Source organism: Lissotriton helveticus, chromosome 6, assembly GCF_964261635.1.
Source record: "Lissotriton helveticus chromosome 6, aLisHel1.1, whole genome shotgun sequence".
Lineage (NCBI taxonomy): Eukaryota > Metazoa > Chordata > Amphibia > Caudata > Salamandridae > Lissotriton > Lissotriton helveticus.
Window position 1 is genome coordinate 711,852,343 of NC_136067.1, and position 18,194 is coordinate 711,870,536.

Here is an 18,194-nt window from a genome sequence, read left to right on the forward strand (position 1 = left end):
AATTGTTACATATTTGCTTTTATGATTTTAAATAATCGAATACAGTATTTTTGACTGACTGATTGACACTCTTGTATTTGGTAGACCCCGGGCTTTCCATTCCGGTGAATCGCGCCTTTGCGATGTTTTTACACGTTTACTTTGACTAGCTGCTTGATTTAAATAGTTTACTTTTCACCTTTCTTTTTCGTAGACCGCATACCTCTTGTGTGTGTTTCTGACACAGTTAAAAGAGGTAAAACGTTATGCATTCACTTTTTAGTCACGGTGGCCACTCCTTCATAGTGTTTGTATGACTCGTTAATCTATGACGTTGTGACTCTTGCTTACATCTGAGGTGCCGCTTTTGCCTATGTAATATCGTGCACTCACACTGCATGTGGAATTTAACCTAATGCTGTCCTTACACTAGTGCATGCTCTTGTTTGTTGGTTACTGCAGCCGGGGGTCTTTGAGATTCTGCAATCTGGAAGTCTGTTGTCATTGGTTGCGTGCTGGATGCAGCTCGGTCTCGAGCCTTTTGGGCTTTTGGTCTCTGGTCATTGCTTTTCAGGTTGGGAAGCCCAACCGATTATTTTTTGGGGCTACTCTGGACGGGGTCTCTCGGCACTCTCTCTGTTGCTATGGGAGTCTCCAGCCACTGACTGTGGGTGCGTCGCTGTTTTCGGGGGGTGTCTCTGGTCCTTCTGCGTGGTCACTTGGCTGCTGCTCTCACTGACCTGCTCTCCGCAGGATCCATGGGGCTGAAGGAGCTGTTCTGCTCATTCGACTATTGGAAGTGGGGCTGCTGCTGCTTCACCGACGCTGTGCACGAGAAGGCGCCTCTGGTCAGGTAAGGGGCTCAGTTGTGAGTGGGGCTGCAGGACCTATGCTCCTGTGATGGTGGTGGAACTTTCTGAAGCACGAAATTGTTTAATCCTCTTTCTGACCTGTACCACAAACCCAGGAGCCTACATATTCGACAAGCTTACTTGCATCCCTCCTAGGCACTCCCACCTTCCGACCGTCACTCCATACCCCGCTGCACGATCACTCTTCTTGTGCTCACAAAGCCCCCTCTTCCTTCTTTATTTGGGTTTCACATTTCACTCACAGGCCTTGCTACTCACTGGGTGGTTGTTGCCGGTCACTGATGTGTGAGGGGATCTTTCTGCAGTGGGTGGTTGTTTGTCTGCACTGATGAAGGTAATAGTTTGTCATTGTTGCAGAAGCTTCTGCATCTCTGATCTTGGTGGTTGTCTGTTGTTGATGTGGGTGGTTGCCTATGTGCCAGTCATCCGCTCAAGTGGGTTTATTTCTTCTACTGTTCTGAGTGCTTGTTTGAGTCTGCCATGAGTGCTTCTGTCTCACTGTCATTGTTACATGGAGATCTGCTTACCAACATGTGGTTATTCAATGTTTGTATTGGGTTACAGTGACTTTTATAATACAGCTGTTGCTAAGCTAGAAATCTAGATCTTCAGTCCTGGTACAGACCTGTAGGTGCACAACAGGAATTTTCTGTCCATGTTCTTCTATATTTGAAGCGATTTCTAAAACATTACAAATATCTTTAGCAGGATCCGAGGCAGTTTACTTCCATTTCAACCATCCATTTGTAAACTAGACACCTAACATGTCTCTCCTAACTTTACACAGCTAAAGAACCATATACATCCACTGGAAGGAAATTCTGGCACTGGACTAAAAGGGCACATTTGTTAAGTAAGTGCTTTGGGCTATACTAATGATAACAGCGCTATACAAATGCTGATAACATGGTTTGCCTTCCTGGAACTATGCATCACTGCAGATACAGGCACTCCGACCCTCCAGCTTCAAAGTTCACTGTCTGCTCCAGTGCTTTAAATGGGGGAAGCATATGTGCAGGTACTCGCCAAATGGACTTCTGGCAAGGGGTGGAGTTTGGGTCAGGACAGGGCTGTGTTACTAACCATCCAGCCTTTACATACACGAAATCTGCATGCATTGGCAAAAAGTGGACAAATAGAATCATCTCAGCAGTTCTACCAGGCAAGAAATATGACTGACACCCTATGTTCAGGCGCACACAAAATCAACATCTGGGCGTGATGGGGCTTGCCTCTCTAAATGAAACCTTCAGAAAACGATTTGGCAGTGCCAGAACGATGTTGGAATTTGCGAGTCACCAAATTCCTGAATGAAATGGCGACGTCCTAATAAATACTTACTACTGCATGTGTCCTTGTCTAGCAACGGCCCCCATTTAACCGTCTTGATAGAAAATGACCAGCAGAGGTCAGTAAAATACCAGAATCACTTCACCCAGGGTAATTTGCTTCATAGCTAAAAACCTTTAAGGTCCCAAAGGCGAAACCTATTGCATTGCAAATGCTTTCTTTTTACTGGAAGTGCGATAACTTGGTGTGAATACCTCAGCTTGAGGCTCAAAGGCTTTGTTCAGCTTGGCCGCAAGCGTGTTTTGTGTGGAGGTGTTCTTCAAACATGGCAGCGCTACGATCACGGGTTCTAAGCAGGGTGGGTTGTTTGTCTGGCACTTGCTTGAAGAATTCTCTGTTGGAAGATCACAGCTGCTAGAACACAAACTAATATACTCTAAAAGGTTTCTCAGTTTGACCACATGAGCCGTCTGTCGGCATCTGCGTCACTGTGTTCGCCCCCGCCCTTCGGTTCAAGCCCTCTAATATCCCTCTGCACGCCCCATTCTTCCTAACCAACCAGTAAGTGTACGTCATTGTCTTGCTTCATTATTTCTTTCTTTTCCTCCACCTAAAACAAAAAATGCCAACTGCCCGCTTCTTTTCCGCCCTCCTCGCTACAATGTCTGCGTGGAACAAGGGCCGCATTGTGTGTTTTGGACTAGCTGGTCCGACTTATGCTGCCAGCCTTTTGACTTTGTCAATGCATTAGCTTTCTCAATGCATGTTGGTTTTTGTAAAACTTTGTTTGAGACTAACAGTTACCTTAACCCCTTTTCATGGCGCCCTACTGAAAACAAATGCTCTTTTCATCCGTTTATAGCAATTGTGTAAGGCTAAATGACAAGACTTAATATAACAGCCAGGATAATGTGCTGCATAGGTAAATACTTTTAAGATCCTAAAGGCGAGACCGTTGCATTGCAAATGCTTGTTTGGTCTGGTCTCCAAAATTGGAAATAAATGCATAACCCCGATGGCTGAGATTTATAAGAGAAAGAGTCGCCCTGTTTTAACCCATGGCTCTAGTTTGTGGGGTTACAAGTCAGTAAAATTCCTCCAGGACGAGGAGAACAGCTTCTGTAGGTGCATTCTTGGTGTTTCTCCTAGGTCACCAATATATGGTGCGCACAAAGAACTTGGGCTTCAGTATGTAACCGACGATATCCTTCTGGCCTCACTGCTGTTATGGTTCTCCATTTGGTGCAATCCAGGACCTTTCTTGAACAGGGAGATTGTTTGGGACTGCCTTTCCTGGGACAGGTGACTTGCTATCTCCTGGTTAAAGTATGTCAGGGACACCTCTCATAGGCTTAGCAGACCCAAACTCTTCACCCTGCCAGCTGATATCACTTTGAGGGACAAAAATTGGATCAAATCCAGCTTTAGGGACTTCCGAAGGAGAGGGAGAGAGAGAGAACTGCTGGAGCTGAAGAAGCCTGTTAATAGGGAGTATCAGCTGGTCCAAACCACCTTAGGGCTAGACCCGTATTTAGAGATGGTACCTAAAACTTGGGATAGGGCACCACTGACCAGATTTAGGGTTGGGCAGATTAGGAGTCAGCTCTCTTTACCCCTGGACCCTAACTGATCTTGGTTTGCCCTTGTGATGAGCACTTTCTTTAGACTCTGGCACACTTCATGTTTTTCTGTAGGTACTATCGCCACTATACCAGATTTCTAATCGCACTCATCAAAGGTGCCTCTGTTTTTAGGTACATTCCGGCACTTTTGTATCTGCAGAAACTCCCTACCTTGGTAGTCTGTATAGGTGTGGCTACTTTTCATAGGCATTCACTATGGCGTAAACAAACACTATTGTTGCAGCTGACCTGATGCCTTCGAAGCTGTATTGCCCCAGGACCTTTTTTGCTTGGTCTGCACTATTGCAATTCGGCCCCAGCCTAGAGGCTTTTGCCCTGTGATGTTTGATTTTAAGTATTCTGTTGCGCACCATGCACTCTGAGGAACAACATCCATTTTAGCCTTTTTTCTATTCATTTGATGTTTCATGCTGAATTTTTGATACATGTTGTTGCTTATGTATACCTTTTAGCTGTCTATGTGTATGTACTGTTGCGTAATTTTTATATTGAAGTATTTTAATATATTTTTTTACTTTATGTGCTTTTATGCTTTGTTTGAACTGAATGAAGGAATTAAAGGTAAACTTTAAAGGACTGTTAGGTGTTCTCAATTCAGTGCTTAATTTGAGCGTGTGGGGAGCCACTGGCACTCATTTCTGGACTGTCACCTGTTTTTGCTGATCAGACATTTCTGGACACCAAGAGAGAGAAAAGACGCAAAGGGGAAAGAAGGAGGAAGTGAAAGATGACAAAACACCAAAAAGGAAGAAAGGAAGGACCTCAAGAGAGCAATAAATGGGCAGGGATTGTCTGGTAGTGGATTAAAGGAATAAACAGGCCTGAGGTGGATTGAAGATTACGCAGCCTTGGTATTCAGCGTGTTGATATTTAATAGCACCGGCCACAGTCTTCTGAGCAGAGCTTTAAGCATGGCACTCATTCTTTTACAAAATAAACACTGTATCCAGTTGTGCTCAGATTCCAGAAGGTGACCTGGTACTCCGTGGGGTTAGTTACAGCCTTACTCTGGTGCATGCTGGTGATTTCATATCCACCATAAAGATGAAATACTGTTTTATTATTTGTGCATGATACTGCATCTGCCTCGCCCATCCTAGTATTCACTGACCACTCATATATAACAGAGTGAAGGCATGAGCTGAGCTGAACTCTGACATCACAAGACACCAGTCAATAAAGAAGTGTATCTTCTGGCTTTCCTTTGTTTACTTCTCTCTTTTCCTCTGGGACCTGCCCCAGTGAGCCCTAGAGAGCTCTAGGGGAAGACTTCGTCAGAAGGGTGTGGTCTTCCTGACCCAATACTCACCAGTGTTAGCTAGTTATGACAGATCTTTCAGACACTCATAACTGCAGTTCCAGCCACACTCTCGCAGACAGCACCTTCAACACACTCAAACATGCATGCCTGCATCAGAAGTGAATACACTGGGGTGCTTGCAGAAATACCTTTAACGGGGAAGTACAAAGGCACATTTAATTTGCACACAATATGTAATTTACTGCTTAACTGTAGAGATAGGGTTACATATTCTGTACGATGTGCATGACCGGAAATGTCACATATGTTTTAGTGATATCATAAATGTGCACGCAGACAGTATGTTATGTGCATAAAGGCTGTGTTTCTCTTTCATATTTGGTTTGAAGTGCAGTACCCACCACCATGATGACCTGAGACAAATGGTGCCATCTTGACAGCCATAAAGCACGTATCAACATCTAATTTCTGATAGTGCCCCCTGAGGTATAAAATGTTGAATTATACATTGATATTATTCAGTGCTTAATTTGAGCCAATGGTTTCCGGTGCTTGGCACCTGCACTAAATTGTCAACAAGGGCACTTATTACACTCTGCAACATGGTGGCACTGTGTATCTAATTTAGAGATGAGCAGAACAACAGCTGTTTATAATTTAAACACACTTTAAAACAACTAAAACTGCCTCCCATGCCATTCTTATAGCTTTTGGGGCCTGAAATAGTTTGATTTGTCCCACTGGAAGGATTGTGATGGTTAGTGTTTGCGTAGGTACTGTCATTGGCAGCTCTAGCAGGGGCAAACCTGCAGTGGACTCCAGACGAGGGCCCGGCACTTCCGAATTTTCAAATTAGGCACAGGTTTTATGGAGGGTATTGGGCGTTTGTTAATAAGTGTGTACTTCCTCATAACATTTTTACATGGAACCGCCTTCAATATTGCCTGTACACTTTCCATGTATTAGTTTTCAGACATGACCTGATAGATCCATGAATTATAGTTGCAGACTTTGGTGAATACGGTTGGGTGGCCTGTCTGGGCACAATTATAGGCCCAAGAGACAATTCCCTGAAGCTCGCCGTTGCACACCAGTGGTCCTCCAGAATCTCCCTGCAATGGAATCAGAGAGATTGTGCATTAGTAAATGTAATATATTTATCTTGAACATAAACTGGGCTGCTGGGTAGACCGATTGATCTAGAATTATCGAAATATTTACATTTTCAGTGATTTCATGTAAAAAATGCGAGATACCATATTTATCGGTTAGTTAATTTATTAGCTACTCGATGTAGACTTCAGTCAGGCTCTTTCTAGCTTGTTACCAACAGTTCATACCAGGTAAAGTCGAATTGTGACCGCACTAGTCACCTGTAAAAAGGAAACCACATCACTTCTCGAATGTAATAAACTACACTGTGTCAAAGACATGTCACGTAGAAGAATTATAACTGCTATTTAACCAGTGAAAATGATGGCCAGCGTTTCAGACCCCTCTCAACTATTCTTCTCTAGAAAATTAACAACCATTAGTGTAGCAGGAAACATTTATGGCAATATTTTAAGCAGGAATCTTTCTCCTGTTCCCACACTTTCTGAACTACAGGCATTTTTGTAAGAAGCATATTAAACTGCTAAAATTGTGTTTTGTAAGAAATTATAGGTTGTATTCAAGCATGTGTATTATTCCTCATTTATCATCCAGTTCTCCAACCATACTAATTATTTCACATGATGAGAAAGAGACCAAGTAGTGGTTCGGGGAAAGAAGTATGGTATGACCATGAATTGCAAGGAATAAAATTACATTTGTCGTACATTAAAATATTTTGCAAGTCACTGCTGCACGACACTTCTATATATATGGCCCAGAACATCTCTGGCACTGTGGCATCCTTATAATATATGGCTGGGACATAACAGAGGGGGCCCCTTTACCCTCTAAGCCCTGGCATTGAATGCCTGTCAGAATGCGTGCAATGGCATGGAATAAGAAATAGTTAAACGCTCTGCTTTATAGAGCAGGCTCCTACAGTTTAGGAGGCGCCCAAACATTCAGGGTGCCCCCATTGAGCACATTCTGCAGGGAGGTCCCACCATTTTGCATTAGGCCACTGTGTATACTTTATGCGTTAGCACTGAATCAGTGATCATATTTTTAGCGTCGACCAAAAGAAAAAATGAAATGTATCATATTGTAAATACACAGCTTACAATTGTAGCACAAAACCAAACCCATATTCTCTATTGTGTCGTGTATGCAGTGTTTGCAGATGTTGAAGGCCTGCATTAACACTCTGACCTGACAAGTTGGGATGGGACAAGCGTCACTCCTCCCTCTGATCCTGTTTCAGAATGACCCATCAACATGCAGATGGCAACTCAGTCACATCTACCTTTCCTTTGCATGTGGCTGTCTAGTGGGAATGCAGGATGCCAGCTTTCACCCACTCCAGGCGTGTATTCCAGAGACAGGCAGAAGGCACCAAATGGTTTAAGTAAGAAAATGCTAACTTTCTAAAAGTGTCATTTTCAGAACTTCAATTTAAAAACCAACTTCACAATAAGTTGTGATTTTGAATTGTGAGTCAAGAGACACCAAATGTTGTTTTCCTATCTTTTACCAATTGTAAACTACAATGTAATAAGGCAGTCCCAGTGTTATCTTATGGGTGAGATAGGCCTTGCAGTAGTGAAAAACAAATTTAAGAGTATTTCACTACCTGGACATGTAACACTTAAAAGTACATGCCCTACTTTTAAAATACATTGCACTTTTTCCATGGGTCTACCTTAGGGATGACCTACATGTGATAAAAATGATGGTTTGGGACTGCCAAGTAGGTTAACTTGCCAGGTCAACAGAGCAGTTTGCACACACAGACTTTGCGGTGGCAGGTATGAGGCAAGTCTAAAGGACTACTTAAGCGGGTGGCACAATCAGTGCTGCAGGCCCACTAGTAGCATTTGATTTCTAGGCCTTGGGCACATGAAGTGCACTTTACTAGGGACTTCTAAGTAAATCAGATATGCCAAATATGCATAAGCCAAGGCTACCATGTTTTAGTTAAAGAGCACAATCACTTCATCACTGGCTAGCCGTGAAATAGTGCACAGATTCATACAGCCAGCAAAAAGAAGTCAGCAAAAACAGTAAAAAACAGGAGGTCAGAAGGCAAAGAGTTAGGGGAAACTATGCCAAGGATGCCAGGTCTAACAGACCCCTTGAAAGGGAGCTCACACTGATGGGGCCCGGGTAGACATGACCCCACACCACCGGGGCACGGCTTAAAGGGACCTCATACTGACCGTCCATTTGTGCCAGGCCTTTTCAAGAAATGTATGTGCATTGTCAGCATTGTCCTCAGACAATTTCTTTGATCTCTGTTACTCATGCTGCAGCCTTAGTTGTAGGTGCTCTCGGCCTGTGTATTTATAATTCTGTTCTGATCATTCAACATCAGTTTGGCAGGCAGAAGTCTGTTATGTCACACAGGATTATTGATGGAAGGGTGCCAGTTTCTGATTGAGTGTAATAGCTGGAAGGTGAATGGGGAATCAGAAAGATGTATAGGGCTCTTGCGTCCCTCTCAAGTATATTGAAGTGCAGCCCCAACCTGCGGAAGTTCATGGGGTAATGTTTGCTTAAACCCAACTGACCGCTTTACACCACTCATGAGAGAAAACCCACTGTCCTATATTCAAGGGCTAAGGTGGCAGAGCCCGTGTATCTCAGTTAGGAAGTACTGGACTAGAAATGCACCCCAGGATTATAGAATCCTGGATGAACTGATCTAATAAATAAACCCTGGATGACCTTTTGAGAGTCCCATTGGTAAAAAGAAAAGTAAGGTTGTTGTAATGGGAAGATACGACCATGAAATGCCTGCTCCCAATTTGAAGTGGGTGTTTGCCAAAGGCACCAACTGTTAGACAAGGTGGTGGCTCTTGGTGTGGGTATTTAACTCATCAGAGATATGCTGGTTTCGAAAGATAGTGCCGTGCCCAATCGTTAAAGTCTGTTTCTGTTTCCCTGTACCTGACACAAGAAAAAGTGTAAAATGTCATCAGCATGAACTGTTATTTGAAGAACGAAATCTGATTTCACAGCCTTAGGGTTACATTAAATGAAAGACACAAGCAATTTTGTGAATGTTGGCAACTCCCCAAAGACATGAAGTCTTATGTTTTGCTCTGGGTTCCAACCAGAAGGATTGTGAAGTACATTTTATGTATTGAACTGAAAAGCCAGCACAACAGAACAATGCTTCAAGCCATCGGTTCTTAACCTGGTGTCCAAGGACCCCGAAGGGACCTTTAGGCCTTCTCAGGGGGTCTGCAAATCTTTAGAACATTAAATAGTATTAGAAGAATAATAAAATATGTAAACATAAAAAAGCAACATTGAAAACTGAACATTCTAAAACACTCTGTAAACGTGAAGGAATGTGAAACGAAAGGCTAAACAATAAGGGGTTGATTTAGAGCTTGGCAGACAAGGTACTCCTTCCCTTATGAGACAGAGGACCCTCTCTGCCGAACTGACTATCCATCCCATTTAGAGATAGGTGAACTGTCAGCTTCCCATTGGCGGTGCCCACATTGGCTCTGTTGACGGAAAGCTACCTCCAAAGGACTTGACGTAGTAGGGCAATCAGAAGAAAGCAATCACACCACCATTTAGAGTGGGTGGCCTAATGGTGTTTTTTAGTGTCTGTCGCCCTAGGAGAAACCTGGCAGTGCGGGTCAGAACCCAGGGAGAAAACTCTTTAATTGTGAAGTTTAACATGTTACTGCTGTGGAAGTGATGTGAGCTTTCTTGTGCAGTCTTCTCTCTTTACGATGGGACACCTGCAGTGAGAACTTGTAAAAAGAGTTGCGTTTTGGAAAGACTTTCACATTCAGCAAAATAGTGAAATTGCAGTGAAAATCAAATAGAATCTTATTGTTACTTTCATGTTATTGTATTTACACCAAACAGTTAGTTTTCACTTATCTTATTCAGTGAACTGGCAACAGTGCACATCGTTTTTAAACCTAGCTCCTTTCCGTTCATTGGAAGAGTATACGAGGAGCAGCGTCCCACAGGAGTTCCTGCCGGTCTACAAAGGCAGATAACTTGTTTTGAAAATCCTACCTATGTTGCACTCTTTTTTGTAGAGGTTGTGTGCATTGAAGTCAGTGCACTGGACTCTGGTCCTTGTCTTTTGGGAACCGGTTGAGTGGGATCTATTGTTCCTGGACTCTTTGGTCAAAAATGTCTCTTTCACATTCTGCCATTTAAGGTTGCTTCATGCCTTTTCTGCATTTTTAGTGTGTGGTACCCCAGTCCCCTTCCACCTTTGTGCAGTCCCTATCAGTCCTTGTTCTGTTGTATCTCATGTGATTTGTGAGGGTCTCCTTCGATTTGTTTCAACTCAGCTCTCTGCTTGCTCCTTGTTTGCTGAAAAAATCTGTTTCTTCATTTGAAGTTGTTTTCTCTGTTTAGTAAGTGAAAATGTTGCATTTGTGGATAATGTTCCTAGGGTCCATTTTGGAACTGGACATTCTTTTTGTGGCTTTGGTATCTTGTACTCCTGTCTTTCTCTGTCTCTTCTATGCCACAGGGACCTCACTTTCTTGTTCTTTCATCCTTCATTGCTGGTTTCAGAGTATTCCTTGTTCCCCGGTGTCCTGCCATCCTCTCCAGTGCTGACTGGCCATGGTCGCCATTTTGTGAGGTGTGGGACTGTTACCGCTGTGCTGCTGGTTGTTCTGGGGATGGGATCTATGTCAACATAGACTCTACAATGGGACTCAATTCCTCTAGGTATTCTGTCTGAGGCTGCCTTGCTTGTTGAGTTGTCTCTTCTTCCAGCTTCTATTGGTGCCCGCTTTGTATATTGAGACTGTCTTCACATGTTATTGGGGTTTAATCCTTCCGTGTTGTTTCCCAGGTCCATCAGTTGTTTTAATGGTGTGGCTTTGTATTGGTTTTGGGAGTGCATTCCTAGTAGCTGTGGTCTTTGCTTTCAATCCCTTGGGTTGCATTTGGTAGTCCCAGTGGGTTATCACCTTTCGCTGGTCCCTCTTTGTTGACTGGTCCTTTTGGTGAAGACCGTCGGTTGGTTCTTTTGGCCAGCATAATGATTGGTCAACTGGACTACATTTGGAACTTCTGTGGCTCAGTTGCTATATTGTCCTGGCTTTTTCTGCTTGGGTTCTCCCTTGCAAACCCTCTAGGATTGATTATTGCAATGTTTTGTATTTAGGTACAAGGAAAGGCTCATTAGCTAAATTTCAATCATTGCAAAATGCTGCAGTTCGACTGCTCTTGAAAGTGCCAAAATTGTGTTCCAATACTAAGGAAATACGGGACGTTCAGTGGTTACCGGTAATGGACAGGGTTAGATTCAAATGCTCTGCATTATTCACAACGCTCTGTATGAAAAGGGTCCTCACTATCTTTGAAAAACCTTCTTTTGGTACAGTCCCCAACAAGCCTTACGGTCTTCGTCAGCCTATCTGATAAAATTCCCTAAGATAAAGAAATCTAGATGATAGGGCACAAGTTTGCACTACCTTAGCTGTAAACTTTGCAATTCTCCTCCATTTTCCTAGCGATCTCAATCCAGTCGGCCCTGTTTTAGGAAATTGCTCAAAACTTGGCTTTTTGTAAAGCACTTAAAGTAAGATGAGCACATGATACTAGCTGGTCCTGAGGTACGGGGTAAGCGGTAAGACACCTGGTATTTCCACGCTTAATAAACGTTTTACTTACTTACTTGCGCTCCTTCTGGAAGCTTTCTCTTGAACCACTACTTTACATGGTTAGTTCTGATTGGCCTCTTCCGGGTTCTTTTGTCTTATGTGGTCCCTCTTGTTGTGTGATGAGTTTTGTTTTGCATTGGCTATTTTGAGTAGTGTATCTCTGACTGCTCAGACATATGCTCTTTCTTTTCAGTCTTTTGTTGTGCAGGATAGCATGCAGGCTCTTCTGGAAGGGGTTTTTACTGCCTTTGTTTTCCAATGAGTGCTTCATTGTTGGTTGGCTGCCTCTTGTGTTTTTGGTCCTTGGGACTAAACTTAGTTGGCTTAGTTTTCTTTGTTGTTTCTGCAGTGTAATACACATCTGACTCCTTGCTATGTCCAGATAGATAAGGAGTTCAATGAGAAAGAGGGAGTATATGGCAATGCTCAGTCACTTGTGGTGTTCTTCAATAACTGGATCTACTGTACATCATCCCAGTCCTGCTTCCTCTCCAACTGTGACTGTGGTTGCATTCATCTGTTGATTTCTGTGTATTATCTTACAAACTTCTTGTAAGAGTTTGACCCTTTTCTTTTCCCATAGAGGTAGGTTTAGCTCATTTAAAAAATGCATTGAAACATTATGGTTACAAGCTGGCTATCTCAGGGGTTGAGTTACCATCACGGATAGGACTAACGTGAGGAAGAGTAGGAGCGAGTGTATAGAAGATTATCAGTAAGTGATTGGGGCATTATTTTTCCTTCATGTCCGCTCTATGATGCCTCTTGATGGTTTAACATGGTGGAGCATAAATACCCATCACGAATGGCTCTCAGCAAGTGGTTATGGGCTCAACTTCATATGCAAAAGCTAGAAATGATTTTTCTGCATATGCGAAAAATTGAAAAATGAGGGATATTTTCCAATAATGTGGTAAAATGACATTGATTCTGCAGCGGCACTCATGAAATATTCCAGTACAGTCGAGGTGTCCCAAGCATGTTCCAGGCACCGTGGTCTGTAACGTGGAACATGACCTAATGTATTGTAACCACAAGCAGCCGCCCCTCTTACCTGGCAAGTGCTCCATCCGCCCTGCATGTAGCCAGAGCACATCATGTTGTTTGTGTATTCCTTTGGATAGGCCTGCTGGCACTGCGCACTGGAGATGGTCGGCTGATTCAGGCACTGAAGAGCGTTTGGAATATTAACTGGAAGAAGGAAAAGACACAACTGTTAATGTATCATTTATTTGGGACAGGAGCATTTCTCACAGAAACACTGGACAAACTGAAACAGTGGGATCTAAGGATGGAAGCTGAGAAATGGCAGCATAGGCAGATGACTATAAATGAATAATAATAACGTATTTTACATTGTGCTCCATACCTCAGTTTGTTCCTGTTTCCAAGCAGTGGAAATAATAGACTATTACAGGATATAACAGACCTCAATTTTTCATCCTCCAAATCACTAAAGGCCGAGTTGTCCCTGTTACTCATAACCTACAGAACACACCGGATTACAGCACTAAGTACTACACTAACTGGGCCTGATTCACCAAGGTAAACTTACACTTTTGTGCAAGTTTACTATTTTTGGCATTCACAAACTACAAGATTTTAATTTTACTAATAGTAATGTTATGACTGCGGAGATTCCTCAGTCAGGGTGGAGAACTCCACACAAACAAAGATAAGACAGCCCTATCTTTGTATGTGTGGAATCTCCACCACAAGTGCTTCCGCACTAGTAAAATAACTATTAGTTAAACTAAACAAGTAGTTTGTGAATAGAAAAAAAATAGTAATTGCACACAAAAGTGTAAGTTTACCTTTGTGAACCATGAATGCTAAGCCATTCATACATCACTTTTATGAGGTGGATCACATATTTACACTATATACACTATTACACATTGCAATTTTAAGGATTGTACTACTGAATATTGACCCCAAATATCGTGGTACAAGAATATCCAGGTAAGAATATTGAAGAACCAAACATCGAGAGGTAAGTGCATATAGGAAAGTCTAGGTTTAATATTCTTAGCTCTACATCTACATACCTTGAAGATATAAGTGGAGTTACGTAAAGAAACTCTAGATTACTAACTTGACCATATTGTTTCTTGATGTTTTGTCCGATCGGTATTCTGGGGTCGATACTCGGGGTACACACCTATTTTAGGGGAGTCAACAGGTTCATAGAATGGACAGGGCTCAGCAGTGGGGCTGCTGTTAGAAGTAGGATCTGAGGGCAGACTTGGGTCAAAAGAGAGCGTTGGGATGAACGTTTCTGGGGAGGGAGGGAGGCCCACTGGAGGACCCAAGAATCTGAAAGGACCAGGTCTTCCCTGAGGCTCTGCATGGCCTGGGGACACACACGTGACTGAAGGTATCGAATCACAGTGAGACGTGTTTGAAGTTTAGAGAGTATTAGAGACGATTGGAAGAGTATGTTCAACCCACTGCCTGTGGATATTATAAATAAATTAAAACATGGGCGGGTTCTGTATTGCACACACGAGTAGTCTCGTTTGTAAAACTGTGGTCTTGAGATGTGTTTATAATAGTTTATGGTTTTTGGTGGGGCGATGCTCGAAATAGAAATGTAATGTCTTCCTAAACAACTCATTTTCTCCTTTGATACTCCACGTCCGTCTCCTGCCAATCTCATCATCCCTGAGAAATTGTCAGTGGGTAAGGGCTGTTTTTGCCACCATCCTCTTTAAGGAGTAAAAATCTGTTCCTGGGGTTTTGAACTTTGAAGATGCTCCAGTACTCATTGGCAGTGGACTGGTGATCACCTGCTGAAAACCAGACATAGGAGATGGAGCCCTCTTCCAGCAACGAGAAGACCTACATTTACAAAGAAGTGCGAGCACCGTTTAAAGTGCTTCATAGATATGGAGCTACATGCTGCCTGTTTCTTCAAGGCTAGAACTGAGCTCCCCAAGGCTCGGACTAAGCTTGATGCCCTGATACAATTACGCCGACCCGCCTTGTATTGCTCATCATACCTGCATTTTTTTGTTTAGAGTTTTATACAGATCGAACTTGACCCGAAGGTATCAGTATCAAAGCGCTTTACATGAGCATCAATTGCGTTACACAAGGACATATTCATCTTTGTTATGCAGGAGGAGATTAAGTTATCTGCCCAGAATCACAGGATGTTGCGCTCCATTTTAGAGACCCGAACCCGGTTCCCCAGATTTGAGGTCGACCACCCTAGCCATTAGGCCACATCCTCTCCACATTAAAGTCCGATGCAAAGCCTTCAGAAAAGGAAGGCTATTGCGGCTACTTGCCATGGGCCCCTCAGTTTTTTGGGCCCTGTACTCTTGTTACAATATGTGTTTTAACTAAAAGAAATGCAGGCCTGACTTGTTTCTTCATAATGCAGCTAACAGCCGCGGCCCGTGGAGGGAGTTCCGTGGGGCAGGCATGCAGGGCGGGGGAGGGGCAGGGTGGGAGTGGTAAACACCGGAATATGGATGCTTGCAGGTAAGTAAACAATTAAATTAATACAACAAATTTCATTCCTGTTGTGTCTTGAGCTGAGCCACGCGTACTCCTCGTGAACAGCTCGAGTACAAGACTAGGTTGGTATGTTTTGAATGTATGTTAGGTTCTAGAGTTTTCTGCTGAACTTTCGTGTAGTAAGATTCCTGCGGTGAATGGTGATTTGGGTGCGTGTTCTGATTCTGCTGTTTTGCCATTTAATGGTGCACACAATGGTGAAACCACTATTTCTAAACACATTAGTGTCAGACCTAAGAAGTTTGAAGATTATGTAACGCACATTTGTGACTCTTAGTTTACTTGTTGTATTTTCATTACATCTTTATACTTTGTTTCTTTTTGTTGTGAGTATTGTAGGGAAGGGAAAGTGTTGTGTCTCGAGCTGAGCCACGCGTACTCCTCGTGGACAGCTCGAGTACAAGACTAGGTTGGTATGTTTTGAATGTATGTTAGGTTCTAGAGTTATGTCGTGGTGGTTGTGAGGTGGAGTGTTGTGAGAGAAGACTGACCGGCGGCTGCGTCCGCAACTCCTGGATGCTGTGAGGTTTCAAGCTAATAAATGGATCTTATCTTTTAAATGATTGCGAGTAATTCTTCACAACAGTTCCGTGCCCTGCATCGCAAAATGCGAGACAGGGCACGCTACGAAATTCGTTTTATTAATTTAATTGTTTACTTACCTGCAATCATCCATATTCCGGTGTTTTTCACCCTCCACGTTGCCCCTCTCCCGCCCTGCCTGCCTGCCCCACGGAACTCCCTCCATGGGCCCCGGCTGGCAGCTAACATGGCCACACCACTTGGTGGTGCCAAATACTGTGTTGACTCTTTCCCCTGAAATTTTTTTCCTACGTCTGAGGTGTTCCTTAGATTTCAAACCCGGGCAGGGCTCGTCAATGTTTTTGCCCAGGGCCCTACAAAAGCTTCTGACGGCAGTCCAGAGATGGAGGCAAAGAGGACCACAAAACCCTCCTCATAGGTCTTCAAAGTGGGGGGCGCGGCCCCTTGAGGGGAGGGGGGCGCAGCTTCACCTCAGGGGGGGCGCGCACTCCACTTCACCATTTAACCTTCTATTGCTGCTTCCCACGTTGGTAGTACGTTTCCTGTCTGTGTTGCAGGCCCCCCATCTCGAGTTAGGGCTCTCTCTGATTGGAGCATTCAGAACAGCCAATCAGCATGTAGTTCCTGCAACACTGACGTCAACACTTACGTTTCTCCATAGAAATGGACAGCAGTGCAGATGCCAGGGAGTGCCGCGTATTTTGCATACAAAAGCTGCAAAATACTTCAGCTTTGCTGATAAAGCAGCGCTTCACCACTGCTGCCTTTTGCCTCCCGAGTGCTTAACTTCATATCGGGTTGCTGACCTGCTCCTCGCTTTTGAGGCCTTCCCCCGCGAGGTTATCATGGTTTGTAATCTCGCTGCTACTGCCTTTCGCTCCAAGGATTTGAAAACGGGTGAATTTTTCCTGAGGATTCTTCCTGAGGATTACATTCACCAGCACATAAGTCTGAAGAGTTTTTTAATTTTTTAAAGTCTACTTCATTTCTGTCTCAACCTCACATCCCTTTCACTCTGTCATCTTTACCTCCCTTCTCCAGCTACTTCAGTTCTCTCGCTTTACCAATTTTACCAATAACTTAACCAGACTCCTGTCTTCACCCTCCTCTCGTTTCTTCCACACAACACAGTCAGAAGTCATTGTCTAGCTAGAAAAGTGTATACATAGAAAGAGGGGCTGAGGGAAAAGGCAGAAAGCATCAGAATTCATCCGATGGCATGGTAAAAATCTTGGGAGCAGTGCTTTGATTTCCATTGTTGCAGAGTTGTGTATTGTTGCTAATTGTGAAAGGGGATCTATTTGTGATTTTGAATGTCCACCAATCAAAGCTACAATTTCAAGGAATATGTGCATATGTCTTATTTTTATGTTATGCACTAAACCCCTAAACATCCACTGGAACTACATCACCTTCCTGGATTTCTTACAGAGGAAATAAGAGGTTGATTAGACACTGAAATCCAGAATAATATTGTTATTCCAAGACAAAAAATATCTATATCAAGAAATAAACTAAAATGGCTTGATCAATGCCCGCTCAACTTTTACTTTGGTGCAGAGTGGCTAGCAGACACAAGTAGCTGGAGGTTTCTGCTGGTTTTGCCTGCCCCCATTTCTGAAAGTGTAGCATTTAATTCAATATTATTTGACCTCAGAGGGGCTTGAATTAGCTGACAATGGGTACTAAATTCAAAGGTGTTGCGGACAGTGGACCTTAAAATACATTTTGCCCAGGGTCCCAAAAATCCTCAACGTGGCACCACTGACTAAACCTGCTATTAAAATTCTCTGCTGTTGCACTTACCTCCAAGTTGGAGAATTTATGTCTAATCTTTCCAAATTTGTTTGTAAGGACCACAAGAATGTTGTGTGTTGAACAGATCCTGTGTTCACTTTTAATCATTTACCCTGTGATCATGCAGTTAGTAGTTGCACCTTAACTTTTAGAAGTGAAGTTATACTGAGAGCCTCGGAATAGATAACATCTGACTGGTAGTTGACTAGCAAGAAGTATCTCCTCTAACATGGAATTTTAAGGCATCACATCTTTTACACATTGTGGCAGTAGTAGACACTGGAGAAGTTTAATCAATTTGATTGCCCACACTTTCCTCGGGAAGCAGTGGTCAATTGAAGGGTGTGCTTATCTCTGAGACAAGAAATTCAGCCCACAAGGAGTGAAATGGGATTCATGGGACTTGCAAACTCAAGTTAGTTGAAAATATCAGTATTTTTCAGACCTGGTATGCTACACAACATTACATTATTTTCAACATTTCAGTTATAGAACAAGTAATTTGGAATACAAACTTTTTTTTTTATTTGCA

At 43.1% G+C, this 18,194-nt stretch overlaps 1 protein-coding gene across 1 annotated transcript in view; it reads right to left on the reverse strand.

The window, feature by feature from the left end:
- Positions 1–5,218: 5,218 nt before the first annotated feature.
- The window catches only part of LOC144762903 (trypsin-like), a 29,481-nt gene continuing 16,505 nt past the window's right edge, over positions 5,219–18,194 (reverse strand). The window contains exons 4-5 of the mRNA XM_078648200.1: positions 12,852–12,988; positions 5,219–6,157 (exon numbers count right to left, since the gene is read on the reverse strand). Coding sequence (XP_078504326.1) covers positions 6,008–6,157; positions 12,852–12,988 — 287 coding nt within the window. The 3' untranslated portion in view covers positions 5,219–6,007. The remainder of the gene's footprint in view (positions 6,158–12,851; positions 12,989–18,194) is intronic.